Genomic DNA, 18377 nt, shown 5'->3' with positions numbered 1-18377 from the left:
TTAATTTATTTCTTGGCTTGAAACAGCTTGGAAGTATGATCACTTGAGATAGTGTTTTTTTATTAGGATTCCTTCCAGACCCTAAGCTTGAAGCATCAGTCCTGTCTATCAGTTTTGGCTTTGTTATTGCTTTTAACCCACTTCATAGACTGCCCTCACAAATTCAGCGGTGACCCACTTCATCCCAATTTCACACAACCAAAGCATAGATATAGCAAGTCACAATTAATCAAGCAATACCTAATAGCAATAAGTAATGCAGCACAAATAGCAGTTCTTTAAATAATGGATCTATACCTATATAGTATTTATCTATCATGTGTGAATGCATTACATTTATCCGTGTATGCATGTATGCATATGCAATGGGGAATAAGTTATCCAACACTGCTCATAGCTTTATGATATAGCTGGAAGCTTTATGCTCCATATTCAAGTATTCTGCTATCCAACATTCGATTTCTCGGGACACGCCATCATATCTAAGGAAAGAATCAGAAACAATCTTTATCATTAATGAAGCTCACTTGCTATTAGCATAAGTCCCTATTTATTTAATTTCTCAAAAACTGTCCAACGAATCTTTTATGCTAGCTTATTAATTTATCTGTTTTATAACTCTCTAATTCTATCACTTTACTTACTAACTAGATTCTCTAATAATAATAGCAATATTGGTGGTATTGGTTATTAGCTTTTATTATCAGTGTAGTTAGTTTAGTTCTTGATAAATGTTCTACCAAAAATCCAGCAGTATTTCCCTAAAAATAGAATTATCTGCCTGCTTAAACAATAACAATATTATTAATTATTCAATATTTCTATTTATCCAATTCACACATCTCATCGTTCAGGCAAATCAATCATATAATTCTGGTCCGCCAATTCATTAACGTTATAATTCTTGCATAATACCAAATTCAATTTAGTTTCACCACAACTCAACTACAGAGTTGTAATTTAATCCATAATCTTAACGTTAAATTAACCATTTAATCAATAACATTAAATTAACCATTTAATCCATAATCTTAACATTAAATTAACCAAAACTAGATAAACATGCTAGATAAGCGTTCACAATGAATAATTATATAGTTTCATCTACTTAATCAGTTTCTCAACTTTTCAGTACTAGGATCTAACATAATAAGTGCTTCATTTCTATCATACTAAATTATACTCATTTAAATTTCCCATTTGTATTGTATGAGTCAATCTATATTAACTAAATTAACTGAAATAAAGTTTAACTAAATTAACTCAATAACTCTAACTGAATATAACCAGAAAACATGAAATCAAGACTAGAGCTCACCAAATTAAAATTGGGTAGGAGAATCGTGATTGTTACGAGGAGGAGGAAATTCTTCCTCTCAAAGTCTCACTAGAGTCTCACCGGCCGGTCACCGGACCACCGCTAACGACCACCATGCACGGTGGCCGAAAAATCAAGCTCACCGAGAATTTTGCAGCGATCACACCATCCAGTTCGCAATTTGATGGGGAGCCCATTTCTGATGTCAGTTTATGGAGTGGGTGAGCCATTTGGCTGGAATAAGCCTTGACAGCCACTCACCGACTAATCAATAATCACCCTTGACTTTCTCTCTCTCTTCATTATTTCTTTCTGATGGCTGCCTCCACCGCTTACATTGGCACCTTCACCTCATAGAAATTGCAGCGGTTTACTTCTTCTTTATTTTGACACTTTCTTTTTTTTCTTTTTCTCTCTATAATCACATCTTTATTTTATTTCAATATTATTTTCCCTTTCTTTTCCACTCTTTTTTTTCCAAAAAAAAAAAAAAAAATTTTTACCCCACCAAGCAAAGAAATTTGAACTCACCGAACAAAAAAATCTACCATAATTTTTTCTTTTTGGTTTGAAGAAATCAGAGTCTTTAAAGCGAAAGAGAAAGAAGAGAAGGAGACGATAACTACATGAACACTTTCCTCTTTGCTTCAAGACCTTCAACAAATACATGTAATTTTTTGTAGGGAAAATTATTATTTCGTCCCTGAGGTTTTACATAATTATTTAGGTAGTTCTCGATATTTATACATATATTTATAACATCTTGAGATTTGCCACCGTCATATTAATTGGTCTTTCTATCAAAAAAATACACTTTTTCCATTAATTTTGAGAAGAAAAAACGAAATTATCCTTTGGAAAAATAATTATTTCGTCCCTGAGGTTTGCCATAATTATTAAGTAGTCTCCTATATTTATACAAATATTTATAACGTCCCTGGGGTTTACTTCCGTCATATTAATTGGTCATTCCATAAAAAAAATACACTTTTTCCGTTAATTTTGAGTGGAAAAGACGAAATTATCCTTTATAAGTTTTCATTGACATTATTATTAATCACTTTCCTCTAAAATACCTAAAACTCACATTTTCACTATCTTCCTTAACCCAATGCAGTCTTCATTGCCACTACTGTGTCAATGAAAACTATCATCTCCATAACTAGATCACCACCAAAACTAAAATCCAACATCCAAACTCAATCAAGCCATCATCACCCTTCATCCATTTATCTCTCTCTCCTTGATTAGAGGATTTAGGTTAGTTTGGTCATTCTATTAAAAATTAACAGCAAAAAGTATGTTTTTTGGACGGAAAGACCAAGTAATATGACGGAAGTAAGCTCAGAGACGTTATAAATATTTGTATAAATGGCCGGGACTACTTAAATAAGTATGGCAAACCTCAGCGACGAAATAATTATTTTCCCTTTTAGTTTTGTTGGTGATCTGATTATGGAGATGATACTTGACAGAGACATGGTGGTGGCAATGAAGACTGCATTGGATTGAGAAAGATGGTGAAAATTTGAGTTTCAGGTATTTTAAAGGAAAGGGATTGACAATAATGTCAATGAAAACTTATAAAAGATAATTTCGTCTTTTTCGCTCAAAATTAACGGAAAAAGTATATATTTTTTTTATGGAATGACCAATTAATATGACGGAAGTAAACTTCAGAGACGTTATAAATATTTGTATAAATGTCCGGGACTACTTAATAATTATGGTAAACCTTAGGGACGAAATAATTATTTTTTCAAAGGATAATTTCGTCTTTTCCTCTCAAAATTAACGGAAAAAAATGTATTTTTTTTACGGAAGGACCAATTAATATGATGGTGGCAAACCTCAAGAACGTTATAAATATATGTATAAATGTCGAGGACTACCTAAATAATTATGTAAAACCTCAGGGACGAAATAATAATTTTCCCTTTTTTTTATTAAATAAATGAACAAACAAAAGCTTTTCCTTCTTTATTTTAAAAAATTTTCACTCTACTTTTGAAGTATCTTTCTCGTAGAAATTTCTTATTGAGAATTGCGGATCTTGATCCAAAATTCAACTAGAAGAATGAACGAAAGATATTAAGGTGAAAGGATAAACGTCACAAAGATTAATTATCTTTGATAAGTTCAATGAAGAACTAAGAATTCGCCTCTCTTGAAATAAAACGCATAAATTGAGTTATTCCATAATACTTGATAGCTAAATATTTATATATAGAAAACCCTAAAACTAATTAAGGCATAAAGCCCAATTGAAGTAGGTCCAATTATACTAATTTAAACATAAGCTAACTATAAGGCCTAAGGCCCACATGTTTGGATCATGTGAACCAACCTTGGATATTCTGCAAGCCCATCTCATTATTTGGTACTTTTTCATTAGACTTAAATATATTTTTGATCGGTCCATCAACTGCTTTCTTGACTTTTTTAGTCATTGCCCTTATAATAGGTCCATTTGGAAATAGAATATCCTCTCGTGCGATTATGGTTTGTCGATTTGTATCACTTAAATTAATCTCAAAACCAACACATCAACCAAGAATAAGCTGAAATTCCAAAATCTTAAATTAAAATTTGCATCTTCGTAGACAAACCTTCAAAAAGAAAAACCAAGAAAATTTTCAAAACCATGGTTTAAATTCTTAATATTTTGACTTTCTTTCATTATCTTAATTTTCCCATTCATGTAAACTCAATGGTGTTCTTGAGTTGAAGAGTCGGCTGCTCATGGTAGTTGCTCAGACTTTTTCAATAGTAATGGGATTGAGCCTAGTAGTCAAACTTTTTGGTCATCAAATGTGAGCAAAGTGAAGAATTTATCGAGGAAGAGAAAAATAATTTGTATGTTGATGTTTAGTTTGGTCAATTTGGTATGGATTAATTACACTATCGGTGTCTGAACTTTAATCTTTACTATTTTTGGTGTTGACTATGTCCGAACAGAAAAATTTTCCAATCAGTTGCTTTTTATTTACACAGTGCTAGAGTTATTACTGTGGACCCTGCGAAAAATTTGTTGCAAGTTCATAGAAATACTCATGTCATTTGTTTCGGTCCTGAAAATATTATCCGAAATTGAAATTTTGGAAATACAGAAATCTGTTGATATCCAATTGCCTCTTTCGAGTTAGAGGCTTGGCAATTTTGCTTTCTAATAAATCGTTTTATGAATCTTGTAAATTGGATTTTTAAGAATTTTTGCAGAATTGTTGTTTTTCATTGTGTTATCTGTTTTTTAATTGATGGACTAAAAATATGCTATATTTAATTTTTAATGGGGTTAGAAATGTCATTTTTCTGAATAAAAGGCATATGCAATGCATGTGAAAGAGTTATGTGGAATGCTAAAATCCACGTCAGCTGCTTACGTATCCTGTGTTTTATCCTTGTGTTTTGCCATAAATTATTAGTGTATCGTTGCATTTTAAATATACACTACAATATCTCTATAATTTGCTTTCATTCCTAATTTTCGTTATTCTGTCCATTTTTTTATTAATTTTTATTATAAGTCAAAAGGAAAATTAAACAGTCAAAGGAGAAAGATTTTTTTTTTTTTTTTTTTTTTTTGCCCAGAATACCTTTGACAACTTTCCTCTCTGTTGCAATTTCATTAGCCCAAATCCAAACTCCTGGTACACTAAGAAATCTCCTTCTTTGAATTCTCCATATATCTTCATTTTCATTATCATCAGTATCAGAAGAAGTCGTAGCCTAAAATTGTTGGGTTTATGGGTTAGCAGTATTAGGATTTGTGGTTGACAAGGGTCTGTCAATTAGCATAAATCGACTCCTCAAAATGTATTTTGAACCCAAATGCGTTGGAGCCCGCAATCTGGGTATTATTACTGAATATTCTTCATTTCCCCTGTTCTTTGGCTAGCATCAGATCTTGAACTTGAAAATGGTCAGAACGCTCCAGTGCTTTCCTTTCTCATTGTATTTAAGGTACAGTGGGTTATTTGTAGGAGGAGATGAAAGTTAGTGTTGTTGTGATTGTTGAGCTTGTTTCCTGGTGATTTCTCCTTTACTATCATCCATCTATAGTGGGCCCATGAAGGAAAGAAACTCATCAGAGAAATTTAGACCAAAATCGGAACAAGAAGAACAAAGACCATTTTCGTTTTCTGTTCTTGAATTTTTAGGATTTTTTATTTTATATTTTTTAAACTGATTTTATTTTAATCATTTATAGGTTATTGATTTCTGAAAATGGAAGTGAGATGTGATTTTTTTTTTTTAATTTTACAAAGAAAAGTAAAGCTGAAATTTTGAAAATTGAGATTTTTCCATTTTATTGTTTGTTCTTTGCTGCAAATGATTTATATTTAAGAGTGTTTTTGTTTTTCATCAAACATATTATAAAAAATAGACAAAGGACAAAAGTTTTAACGGAAATAAATAATAAGAATATTGTAATATAATTTTAAAAATGCAAAAATAGATTAATAATTTATGATAAACTACATAGATAAAATTATAATTTTTCCAATCAAATTTCCGTTTGTCCAAATTAACATGAACTATTTAATTGCATGTTTTTTATAATTTTAATACTCAATTAATAATATTTTCTAATCAGACATTAAAATTAAAAAATATTAAAATTTAAACACCCAATATACCTTTATGCCTTTAACATTTGTGTATCTTCTTCTTGGGTTGCATATTATATAAGTATCAAAGGAGAAAATAATAACTTTGGCATCGGAATTTTGTATTTTTTTTTATTTTAGCGTCTCACCTAAAAACTTTATGAATCATGTGTTTATATTTATGAAAATTTGCAATCCAAGTGGTTGTCTCGGATTTTGATTGCTGGAATGCTGATTTTCCCGCCCCAAAATAATAAGCCATCTTTTGACACAATCGAGTTATTCATTAAACAAAAAGCTGTTCGAGCCCGTGATTCTATCCATTGGGCTTACACTCTTGTTCTCAAACATGTCCAACAAGAAAACGCCGACGTTTTGTCTTAAGAGGTAAATTTTGTGTAGGGTGTTTGATTTTTGGCACACTAGCTGTTTGTTTTTATGTCGGAGTGAAAATTTGTTCCCAAAATTAGAAAGATCATGGAAATAGTGTGTTAATTAAGAAAGCAACTCCTTCATGGCTGTGAAAGAGATGCTCAACTTAAACTTAATCTTTGAATTTCAGGTTTGCAAGACTGTTAGTTGAATATTGAAGCAAATTATGGAGCCCTCATTTTGATTGCTATATACAACCTCAATTCAATAAATTGCTGAAAAATGTGGTCAGAATTCGATGTAACTCTCTCTCTCCCTCTCCCTCTCGATAGTTCTGCAATGAACAAAAGGTGGTTGTGCAATAAATGTTGGGAAAAATTACTCAAAATCCCCAATAAGAAAATAATACACAATTTGATGACGGAGTTCGGCCAATCTTACCTACATCTCCGGACCGCCACAGATCTTTTATAGAAGAAAAATAAATAAAGTATTTACATACACTCGCAACCCTCTATTTAAGAATACTCGAAAAATTAAGCTTAATTTTTCTTCTTGAATAATCTCTCCATTTTTCTCTCTTACAATTGCTCTCACTCTCTCTATTCTTCTTGTTGGTGTGTTTAAACTGAGACAAATCCTCTCCTATTTATAAGAGAGAGAAGACGAGAGATCAGTGTATAACTCATTCACGGCTTTCCATCCTTGTCAAATTTGCATGCCAACTTTCACCTATGTTTTTTTTCTTTTCATCACGTGTGTGGGTTCCACTTAGATGGGCACACCACAACCTAATTTTGACAATAAATAGAGGTGAGTCGTTGAAGTTATATATATATATATATATAAAGGAGATTAATTACAAAGGTGCTTTTTATCCACTCGCCAGCCATATGACAAATTATCTCAAAGGATGAAACCTGTAAAGCAATATCGACTCCTTTAAAGTGATTCTTTCTATATGTAGCATTCTTTTTCATTTAAATGTGTTATGTTTGATGGCAAAGGATATATTAACGCCTACATGTAGATTTTCATAGGTCTGGACTGGCAGGATTTTTGCATGATAATCAAAATGGATATAGAAAAGCATGAAAAACGTTCTCAAACACCACAGGAAAATGTTTCTGAATCGAGAAATTTATTCAGCAAAAAGGAGATTCTAAAGGAGATGAAGAAGCAGCTGATGTTAGCAGGACCTCTAGTGTCAGTTTTCTTATGCTTTGGTATTAATCAGATAATTTGTATCATGTTTGTAGGTCGTCTTGGAGTTCTTGCTCTTTCTGGGGCTTCCATTGCCACTTCCTTTGCTTCAATGGCAGGTTTTACCTTGTTGGTAAGACAATTTTTTTTACCTAATCTTTAACTTTCTTTAATTTATATATTTGCTTAATAAGGTTTGGACAATGGTTAAAAAATGGGCTCTAACATCACCCCGGTCCCGGTTTCAAACTAACTGAACTTGTCAAAACGAAATCAAACTTCGGTTGTAAGAACCTATCTCTACGGTTCGGTTATCATTAGTTATTTTTTTGGAACTGACAAATGGTTCTGGTTTGAAATTGTATGGGAAAAAAATCATAAATCAAAATATCGAAAACACTCCATGTCTTTTTTTTTTTTCTTATAATATTTTAATTAAATTTGAAGACTTTTCTATTAAACTTGTTTAATGTTTTCAATACTAAGACTTAGAATTATTTTTCTTATTATTTATTCAATCCATAAAATTTAAAAAAATTGATAAAGAACTTGAAAAAATTTGGCTTATTTGGCTGTTTTTTTTCTTATTATTTTTTTTCTTAATTTGTTTCTCTTGTCAAGCGAGGAATGGGAAGTGCATTGGAAACATTCTCGGGCCAGTCCTATGGAGCCAAACAGTATCACTTGCTTGGAATACACTTACAAAGAGGAATTCTTATTCTTCTCATTATGAGCATTCCAATTGGAATTGTATTTGCTAATGCAGCTGAAATTCTTAAATTCTTGAAACAAAATCCTGAAATCGCAAATGCAGCCGGAAAATATGCTTACTGCATGATACCTGGATTTTTTGGTACTTCATTCTTTGAATGTCTTATCAGATTCTTACAAACTCAAAACAAAGTAGTTCCAGTGATGATTACTTCAGCAATTGCTGCAATATTACATGTCCCAATTACTTGGATTCTTGTTTTTAAAACTGGCGTAAAATACATGGGAGGAGCATTAGCACATTCCATCTCTTCTTGGATAATTGCATTGCAGCTAATAGGTTACGTCTGGTTCTCCCCATCATTTAAGGAAACTTGGACAGGTTTTTCAAAGCAAGCATTCAGTGGAATTCCTAGCTTTTTAAAACTAGCAATTCCTGCAACTATAATGCTTAGGTAACTCCAGGATGAATTTCTTTTAATTATTTCAGTTTAGCATTATTCTCATATACTACTCAGCATTTGATATGCTTCTAATGATTTAAATTATTTCTGGGCTTCAAACAGCTTGGAAGTATGGTCACTTGAGATAATGGTTTTATTATCTGGACTTCTTCCAGATCCTAAGCTTGAAGCATCAGTTCTGTCTATCAGGTTTTCTATTACAGATCATCTAATTACTGAAGATTAAGGTCTTATTTGGCCTAATTAATGTATGTTTTTTCCACTTCCAGCTTTAACGTACAGATGTTGACTTACATGATACCTTACGGTCTTGGTTGTGCAATAAGGTGAATATATACCAACAATGTTTCTTAACAACAAGAGTTCATTATCCTCTATTTTTAATCAGCATCTTTCCTTTCCTTTTTCATTTTTTATGGTATGATTATTTGGATTGTTTATCTGGATTAGCACAAGAGTTTCAAATGAACTGGGTGCTGGGCGGCCACAAGTTGCTCGTCGAGCAGTATATGTTGTGGTAATCATGGTTGTGATAGAAGGCCTTGTTGTAGCTACTACTATGGTGTCAGCTCGAAAAGTTTTTGGCCACTTGTTTAGTAAAGATCATAGAGTGGTGAAATATGTGGGAGAAATGTTACCATTGCTTGCAACAGCCCACTTCATTAATGGCATTCAAGCTGTACTTTCAGGTATAATGCATTGCTTGATAAGTTTTATTTTCCTCCCATTTTGGAGAGTAAACTGGAGGAATTAAAATAAAGAATATTTTACATCCACTCACAATTTCACCTCCTTCCCAAACAAGGTATTTTGCAAACCCTATGAAATTTTCACTTGTTATTTTACACCCTTCCTTATTTTACATCCAACCAAACTAGATTTAGTTCAACATTTCTGGAATCAGGTGTGGAACTAGAAGTTGAAACTCGGGGGAGAAATATAACTTCTTAAATTTCAGCAATAATTTTTTTAAGACATCTGATGGGGGCAAAATGGCTTGTTCCACCTCTGGAATTATGTTTAGGATTAAGAAATTACGAGTTTGAACAATTGAGAATTGCAGGAACTTGCAGAGGATGTGGATGGCAAAAGATTGGAGCATTTGTTAATTTGGGATCTTATTACATTGTTGGAATTCCTTCAGCTGCAGTATTAGCTTTTGTCTACCATATTGGAGGAAAGGTAGCTTCAAGTTTTATCTTTTGTTTTCTTATTTTGAATCCATCTTTGGCTCTGGATTGGGATTATAATAAACTAAAAATGTCTATATGGAATGTGGTTGACAGGGCCTCTGGATTGGGATTACAATAGCAATGTTTGTGCAAGCAACTTCCCTTGCAATCATAACTTTATGCACAGATTGGGAAAAACAAGTATATGTAGTGATTTATTTGATTAGTTATATGTGCATGACATTAATTACCATTTCATAAATCTTCTTTCTTTCTTTTTCTTTTTGCAGGCAAAGAGAGCTAAGGATAGAGTACTTGGTGAGGCCAATGCATTATCGTATGGGGAGTCTTGAGATTGAATCCCTCCCTTATAGTTTAATTACTAGCTGCATATGCTTGTGCTATGCACAAAAAATCTATTAATTTTTAATTTTTAATCTTTAATTTAAATTTTTATATCTCACTTTGTATTAAATTTTTTTTAATAGTTATATAATTGATTTGTGGATAAATGATTTTGAAATTTGCAATGCTCAAATTTAATTTAACAAATATAGTTAAGAATTTTATAAATTGTAATAATGATATTAACAATCTTTAAAAAATATATGATAGTAATGTTACAAAATTAAAAAATTTATTTAATTTTATTTATTTATATACTCCAATAAAAATTATGATTTTGGAATGACTTTTATTTAGTGGAGAAATTTTTATTGTGTTAATTATTTATTTAATCATTTAGTATTTAGTTAAATGATTATTATTTCTTACTATATTATTGATTATTATGTCTTGACATTTATATTTTCGTATTTATTGATAAATTAATTTCAAGTAATAGAAAATTAAAATAAAACAATTAATATACCACAATTATAAATTTTTAAAACATTTTAACACTCTTACGATCTTATAATTCATAACCCAGCGATTCTAGTCTTACATAGCACTGCAAAAATCTTAGTGATCTCGCTTGATGCTCTTTAAAGAAATTATGCGTTGTTGATTGATTTGTAGGTACAAGTATGTTGAACCTAACAAAAAAATTGGCTAAAGTATCAAATTGGCCCTTGAACTTTTTAGTTCATCCAATCAGATTCAAAAGCTTCTTCTTTGAACAAATTGACCATTAAACTTTTAATTTCAGCCAATTGAGTCCAAAGTTCTCTCATAATTTGCATAATCATTATATATCTACTTTTTATGTAAAAAGTTAATTAATTAAAAAAATAAATATGAATGTCAAAAATAAACGTAAATAGAGAAAAATAATTCAAATAAAAGTTCAAATTAGAAACTCTACAAAATTCTAAATATAACACATTAAAAATTCTAAAGTATATATGATCAATTATGATGTTTGGACTACTTAATATAAGTTCATTCCACTCAATTTATGATATATTTACTTGCCAATTTTAGCTGTGGGATAGATTTCATTTAATTGTTCAAAAATTAAAAATTCTAGAATCAATTTAATAAAAAAAATATATGATCGAACCAATTAAAAAGATGTAAGAGTGAATTTAATACTTGAACCTAAAAATTTTAACTCATAGGAAGTGTTCAATTCAGCTAATTCTTGTAGTTAATAATTAATTTACACATATTTGATAAGAATTTATTTAATAGTTGATCTACATTTTTAGCTTTTTTTTCACCCATAAGTTAAATTTTTTTGTAACAATATTATATTTTTTCACTCTATTAAACTTATAAAAATAATTTTTAGCAATTACTTCTAAAACTATATTTTGAAAATTAATACTTTTATATTATTATTATATTTGTAATTATTTAAAATATTAAATATTTTTGTAAAAAATTTATAATTAATATTTTTATTTGTATAATACATTAAATAGATGTATTATACATATACAATAAATTATGGAAATAATTATACTCTTGGTGATCTTAAATGTAAATTAAATAACAATATATATTTAAAACAAAAGGAATTAAAACATATATATAAATGAAGGAAAAATCCTAAATCATTATGTAGATTGCCAATTAAGAATTCATCATTCACCACATTGATTTGGAAAGTGATTGTGGGCAATTCATGGTACAAGTGTGCCTACTTCAAAAAATGACTTTCAAGTTTATTGGTCAATCATTTTCTTCATTTTATTGTGAGGAATTGATGCACATATTCATTTATTAATTTTGTGAGAAGGAATAATTAAATTGATTTCAAAACTTCCACCGTTATCAAAAGTAAAAGCCACAATATTTCCCAAAAAAAAAAAAAAAAAAAAACACAAGTAATCGATTCAAAGGAGGTGAGTTAAATCACCACAAGTAACAGAAACAATCATTTTCTTTATCCAATAGACCTGTAAAAAGTAGGAAACAATCATCTTTGCACTGAAATGTCCTGTAAAAAGTAGGTAAAAAAATTAACAGATACAAGAGGTCCTGCTAACATCAGCTGCATCTTCACCTCCTTGAACATCTCATCTTTGAGAAATCTTTGTTTTGAGTCTACTATTCCTGCTTGAGAGCACAATGGTGATTCAAGACTTTGTTTCTGTTACTTGCGCTGGTTGAGTCTACCATTGGCCACAATCATTTTCTTTGTCTTTGTTTGCGCTTAATCCGTCTTTAAATGAGTTGCGTTCTTCACATATAAGCTTTACTTCTTCTAAAGGTGCAACTTTCTATGAAGTGTCCTTAGAATCTATCTTGCATTCCTCCTCTTGAGGTCTATTAGCTACCATAGCGCTACTTGTACCTCTAAATTCTTGATTACTGCTTGTTGAATCTTAAAACTCTCATGAGTTTCATTCATGAATTTCATGTGAAACTTAATGAGGGCATCAATCAAATCCTTAATTTGATTCTCCTTTTTCTTTTCATCCTCAAAATTTAGAAGGTCTTACTGATACTAACCTTGCACTGAATGACTCCAATGCTTACGGTAGTCAAAATCCGCCATATCATTTTTAAACTACATCTTCATAGCTACTTTTTGGAACATGAATACCGGTTGTCGAAAATCCATTATTTACTCAACTTTTTATTTCTTCATCTAATCCAAAGTAGAATATATAAGTGAAATATTTATTTGTAAAATTATGACAAAGAAATCTTTCCAACAATTCGTTAAATCTTGTCCAAGCGGCATAAAATGGCTCCGAGTGTTGTTGACTAAAATATGCGACTATTTCTCGATGAACCATGTCAAACTACTTCGGAAAAAAATAATGAAAATAAAAATCAATTAAAACAAAGAAAAACTACAAATAATATAAACAAATATTTCAATTAACAAAAAAAAATTAAAATAAAAAATATCTAAATTAATAATAGGTTAATGGATATTGATATTGGTAATGCCAATCCTCAGCAATGGCGTCAAAAACTTAACAGGCTTTTTTGCAAGTGTAGGAAATAGCAAACAAGTAGTAAAGAGTGATTAGAATATCGTTCCTACAAGTATTATATACCAAGTATCAAAATTGTATTAACCTACTATTATTTAAAGGACAATAAGGAGAATTATTTTAAGAAATTAAATTAAAATAAATAAAAGAGAATAAAAAGAAATCAAGTAAGACAATTTGATGAAAAGAAATCAATGACTAAAAACTATTAGGGATTTTGACTTCACTTAATTTTATCCAATTTATTTTATTAGTTTGATAATCAATTTTTATTGTTCAAGTAGAGGAAACAACCCTAAAATTACCAACAAGTTCTCCCGATGTATTGTTAGCTATTTTAATCCAATCTAATTACTGTCTTCCAATAGCGCAATCAAATATGAATTAAATCATTAAGTTTTATGGTTTATTTATAAATTCATAACCTAAGGTCGTTAACTTATGAAAACCCCCCATAAGTCAAACCATATAGCTTCTACATCAAGTTCTTATTTTTATGTAATTTATTACCTTTTCATATCAAACACCCTTCTCCCGATAGTGATTAATGAAATAAATCAATCTAAGGGAGAAATTCTGCCTGGAAGCATTAAGTTCAATAATAAATTATACTTTAAATAAGGAAAACCAAATCTAATATTAAAAATTAAAATATAAATTAAACTACATTAAATCCCTAATATGAGAGTTTAGTTCGATATAGTAATTAAATAAAACTCAATTAAACTTATAAATATTCTCATAATCAACATGAATATTGAAAGTAAAACAAAAAGAGAGTTTAGAAATAAAAACTAGTCAACAATTGGCTTATAGCAGTTCCTTGAATTTTAATTGCTAACTTGATTGCTTGAAGTCTTGTAAAGAGAAACGATGTAGAGAATAGAATGTGAGATAATGGATGTGATGTGAATGCCCTTTTAGTGTAGAGATTTCTCTTTATATAGATTTCGTAGAGTGTCTCTGAATCCAAGTAGGAAACTAGCTGACCTAATTAGGAAGAAATATTATTTGAGTAGAAAACTGATTTTATATTGCATTTCTTCCTAAGCAGGAGCCTTTTTTGACTAAATAGAGCTGAAACTCAAACAAGGTAAGTCTTATATTATTCTCATAGAGCTCCATGCATAAGACACACCCAAGTTTCAAATCTACAAGGGCTAAATAATTAAATTCGGCCCACTTAAATTTTCAACTTTCTTGGAGATACAGTCAGACCGTATACTTTACTAACTTAGCCATGTTGAGCTTTTATCTCCATTTTTTGAGCTATAACCTTTTTTTGATGCAAATTTTAGCTATTTTCCTGCTAAAAACTCTTCATATCAAGTTGATCAAGGAAACTTAATTAAAAATATAAATATAAATAAAAATTAATTAAAGTAATTAAAAATATTAAAAAATTCTAATAAAAACTATAAAAATAAGACCTATCAAAAATCAATCCAATCAAATCAAAGTAATATTCAAAAAAGATAAACTGACCAAAATTATTGAAACTATATATATTAACATGTATTTTTTGTTAGTCTTGGTGTTATTTTTATTTATACAAGTACTTTATAAATATATATAATGGCTAAAAATTTGATTTGGTTGGTTATTTTAATTTGTTTTATCATGAAAATTGAACTAAAAATGCTAAAAATTAATCAAATAATAAAAATAGGAGAAAGGAGCTAAATTAAAAATTATAATCAAATTGATGGGGATGATAGGACTCGGGATTTGATCATCATTTGGCAAATGCTGGAGGAATTTTATCACTGAATTATAGCCCAATCCCCATTAAAAAATACAAGCTGGATTCTTTTTTTTTTTTTTAAATATTAGTATAAGCTTATTTTCTTTTTATCTAAATTAATAAAATGAGTGTCTAAGAAGCTACAATAAGCTTGAACAACAGACCGTTACTCGACAGGCATCTTAAATTGGCATTTCTTCTATTTTTTTTTTCCCCATGTGCTTTTTTGGTTCTTTTATGCGAACTATGCTTTGCTATAATAAGCTCTTGCTCCACAGGGTCTCAACAGAATCCTTCAGCTTCTATGCATTAACAACGATATGTGGGAATTATTTTTAGAAAATAATGATAATAATATAAAAATAACTATTTTTTAACTTCACTATATGGTCTAATATGTATTAATTAGAACTTTCGTACATTTTCCTTTGATCAATTAAAAATAATTAAAAATATATATTAAATATCATTTTGCTTTTTTTTTTTTTTTTGGTTGGTTTTTCCCCCTTAGTTCTCTTTTTTCTAACATTACAGTTAAAATTTTAGCAAAAAAATTTAACAAAATGATTATAATCGAAAGTCATAGACTACAAGATTATTAAAATTAATTTTTAAAAAAGATTTTACTCATATAATATGTTATATCAAAAGGATTGAAAAATAATTTATATTAAAGGGTAAACTTAATATTTCAACATTATTTAATAGAAAATACAATAAATGAATGTGTAGGATGGAATTAAAATAATAAAATACTACCTCCATTCCGTTAATTTTAACATTTTCTGATTTTTCAAGAGAATTAAAAAAATAATTTAACTATCTCAATTTTAGATAATATAATTGTATACTGAAAGCACCGTGATGGTTCTCGTAATGCAGTGCGAACTCCGGAAGATGATTCTACACATGCAGGAAAATTGAGGGTAAAAGTCATTTTCCCTTCTAATCTTAAAAAAATAATTAATATTATCTTGTGGAGTGAAGGTAATATTAAATTAATTTTGAAAACACAAATTCCAATGTTTCACTATAATAGAAAGATCCAATAATAATTCTCCTTGACTCCTGTCTTTATTTTACAGGTATAAGAAACAAGGATTTTTCTTAAGTACAAAGAATTACACCAAGATTTCCTTAGTTTATAATTAATTCAAAATTTTTTTTGATGATTTTGTGTTTAAATAATTTGAATTTAAGTAGAAATGATATTTATTCTTTAAATTTAAATTTTTAATATATATATATGAATTTAAATGTGTTTCTCTTAAAAAAAAAAAAAGGAATTTAAATGTGTACCTTTTTTAAATAGATTGGTTTGTAAGTTTGAAAGATAACCTAATCAACTTGTAAATGTTCTATAACTAAGTTAATAATATATTGATAATTGTCAAATATTGGCATTTGTCTTAACCAATCATGAAAGTTAAAAAGTGAAATACAAAAATCACCTAGATTTGATTGAATCCAACCAAAATGGATCAATTTGATTTTGGTCTCACTTCAATATGTTGGTTTGCGCACCCTTATTTGTGGCTATTCCTTATATGAGATACAACTTGCCTATATCCAGCATATGAGACCATCCATACACCAAGTTAATAAGAAAAAAAGATTTCTTTTAAAAAAGTTATTACTGTTTTATTATTTTTGTTCAAAGTAAATGATTAAAAATACTATCATTTAACTAAAAAAATTTATTTTAATTAAATTGGTATATGAGTAGACATATACACATGACATAAATAAGTCATTTTTGCTTTTTATAAATATTTTTTCATGAATCAAACTTTGTAAAAATTGTCAACTAAATTTAAGTGTGTTATTGTACTCGAACAACTCCTTATCGGGTTTCACCTTTATTATTTTGATTATGAAACCAACTCTTCTTTTGGACCTAAATTTTAATGCAGTATAGGCAGGGCATAGAGAAAACAACCTTATGAACTCAATTATTGAACGCAGAAGCTTGGAGCTGTTAGTAATTTGTCGTCTAGTATTACTTGTTGTCTACCACTTTAGTTGAACGGTAACATTTTCATTTTTTTTATATAAATAGCGGATATCTGACACGCTATTATCATAAACAGAATTTAATTTGGAATTTACTTATAATTGAAGTTCTTCATCTCTTTGTATGTATATTTAATAAGGATTGAATTGAAAATTTTTTCTATATATTCAACTCGTGTTGTCAACGGCAATGACCCATTGGTGCATATAACATTTTCACATGGTTTTTTTTTTTTTTTTTTTTTTTTTTCTATTCTTGTCTTTTTATGACATGAAAATCTGCAGTACAAGGGCTTTTGGATAAGTACAGTTGCAACCTGGGGCAGGGGGGCCACCGCCCTCAAAGTCTTTAAATAATTTAATTTTTTTCTGAATTTTGTATACATTTAAAATTATCCTTATGGCCTCAAATGTTTAAAAATTTTAGTTTGTTTTCTTAAATTTTATATTTTTAAAGAATTATCCATGTAAGCGTCAATTTTGTTTTTCACTTTCTTTTTCATTTTTTATCCTCAACTAAATTTTTCAAACCACTCTAACACAGTTACAGTATTCATTGTAAGTAAACATAATTTAATCTATATAAATAATTTTTTATTATTTTATATATATTAATTTTTAATATATACCTTACATAGTATAGTATAACGAATAAAAATTAATTATTATTTTTTTAAAATCAATAAAATTAAGTTTTTAAAGATATTATATTTTTATCATATTTAGTATATACCTTATTTAGTATATCATATAATTTTTTACTTTATTCAATAAAATTTAAATTAAAATAGGAAGTTAATATAATCAAACAAAATTAAATCATTTTTATTTTTTTCATCAATAAAAATATTTTGAAAAATAATATTTTCATCAAACCTTCTCAGCACGAGAGCTTTTTATCTTTGTCGTTGCGTTATTTTTTTTAAGTTTGTTGTGTTTATTACATAGCGGTTAAATGGAAGAGACGAATGAGACAGTAGTATAATGTTTTTTTTTTTTTTTTTTTCCTTCTTCTTGGTGGTGGTGGTAACAGCAGCTTATTGGTGGCAGTGAAAAGGAGTTAGCAATTGGGTGGGGAAGAGATAAAGAGGGCATCTTTGTCCTTTCATTAAGCATTTGTAATTAGATAGAATCATGTAATAGTATTCTAATGGAAGAAAAAAATAAGACAATTTAATCCAATTTTAAAAAGACAGACCGAATGTTGTGTTTTAAAAAATAGAGGGATATAATCGTAATTTTCTTAAATATTTATTGCTATTTGTATTTGATTAGACAATAATTACAAATTATAAGTAATCGTCAATTGATGGCTTGTTTTTGGGGTATGGTCATGGGTACTTTCCAAATAATTTACTCTTTAATTTATACAAAT

At 29.0% G+C, this 18377-nt stretch overlaps 1 protein-coding gene across 3 annotated transcripts; it reads left to right on the top strand.

Moving 5' to 3' along the window:
• Positions 1 to 7166: 7166 nt before the first annotated feature.
• On the top strand, positions 7167 to 10362 carry LOC105628494 (protein DETOXIFICATION 17). Of its 3 annotated transcripts, none has more exons than XM_089724720.1 (9): positions 7176 to 7247; positions 7560 to 7636; positions 8125 to 8669; positions 8781 to 8867; positions 8948 to 9004; positions 9129 to 9367; positions 9742 to 9860; positions 9965 to 10051; positions 10141 to 10362. In XM_089724720.1, the coding sequence occupies exons 2-9, from the start codon at positions 7616 to 7618 to the stop codon at positions 10201 to 10203; spliced, it is 1218 nt and encodes a 405-aa protein (XP_089580846.1). In that variant the 5' UTR covers positions 7176 to 7247; positions 7560 to 7615; the 3' UTR covers positions 10204 to 10362. The 3 variants fall into 3 exon arrangements, with proteins under 3 accessions (XP_012065298.1, XP_089580846.1, XP_089580847.1); XM_089724721.1 differs by having other exon boundaries at positions 7188 to 7222; XM_012209908.4 differs by having other exon boundaries at positions 7167 to 7636.
• The last annotated feature ends 8015 nt before the right edge of the window (positions 10363 to 18377 follow it).

This window comes from Jatropha curcas, chromosome 8, assembly GCF_041381405.1.
Source record: "Jatropha curcas cultivar XTBG-Jc1 chromosome 8, XTBG_Jcur_1.0, whole genome shotgun sequence".
In the NCBI taxonomy this organism is placed as follows: Eukaryota; Viridiplantae; Streptophyta; class Magnoliopsida; order Malpighiales; family Euphorbiaceae; genus Jatropha; species Jatropha curcas.
The sequence above is the reverse complement of the archived record's forward strand: the minus strand, read 5'-3'. Positions and strand labels throughout refer to the sequence as shown.

What these genes read in the sequence shown, in the direction of transcription:
- LOC105628494 (XM_012209908.4), top strand. Translation starts at nt 7,364, where the DNA reads ATGATAATCAAAATGGATATAGAAAAGCATGAAAAACGTTCTCAAACA. An exon ending in CCTGCAACTATAATGCTTAG is followed by an intron (nt 8,670 to 8,780) that starts GTAACTCCAGGA and finishes GGCTTCAAACAG; the next exon opens with CTTGGAAGTATGGTCACTTG. An exon ending in TCTACCATATTGGAGGAAAG is followed by an intron (nt 9,861 to 9,964) that starts GTAGCTTCAAGT and finishes TGTGGTTGACAG; the next exon opens with GGCCTCTGGATTGGGATTAC.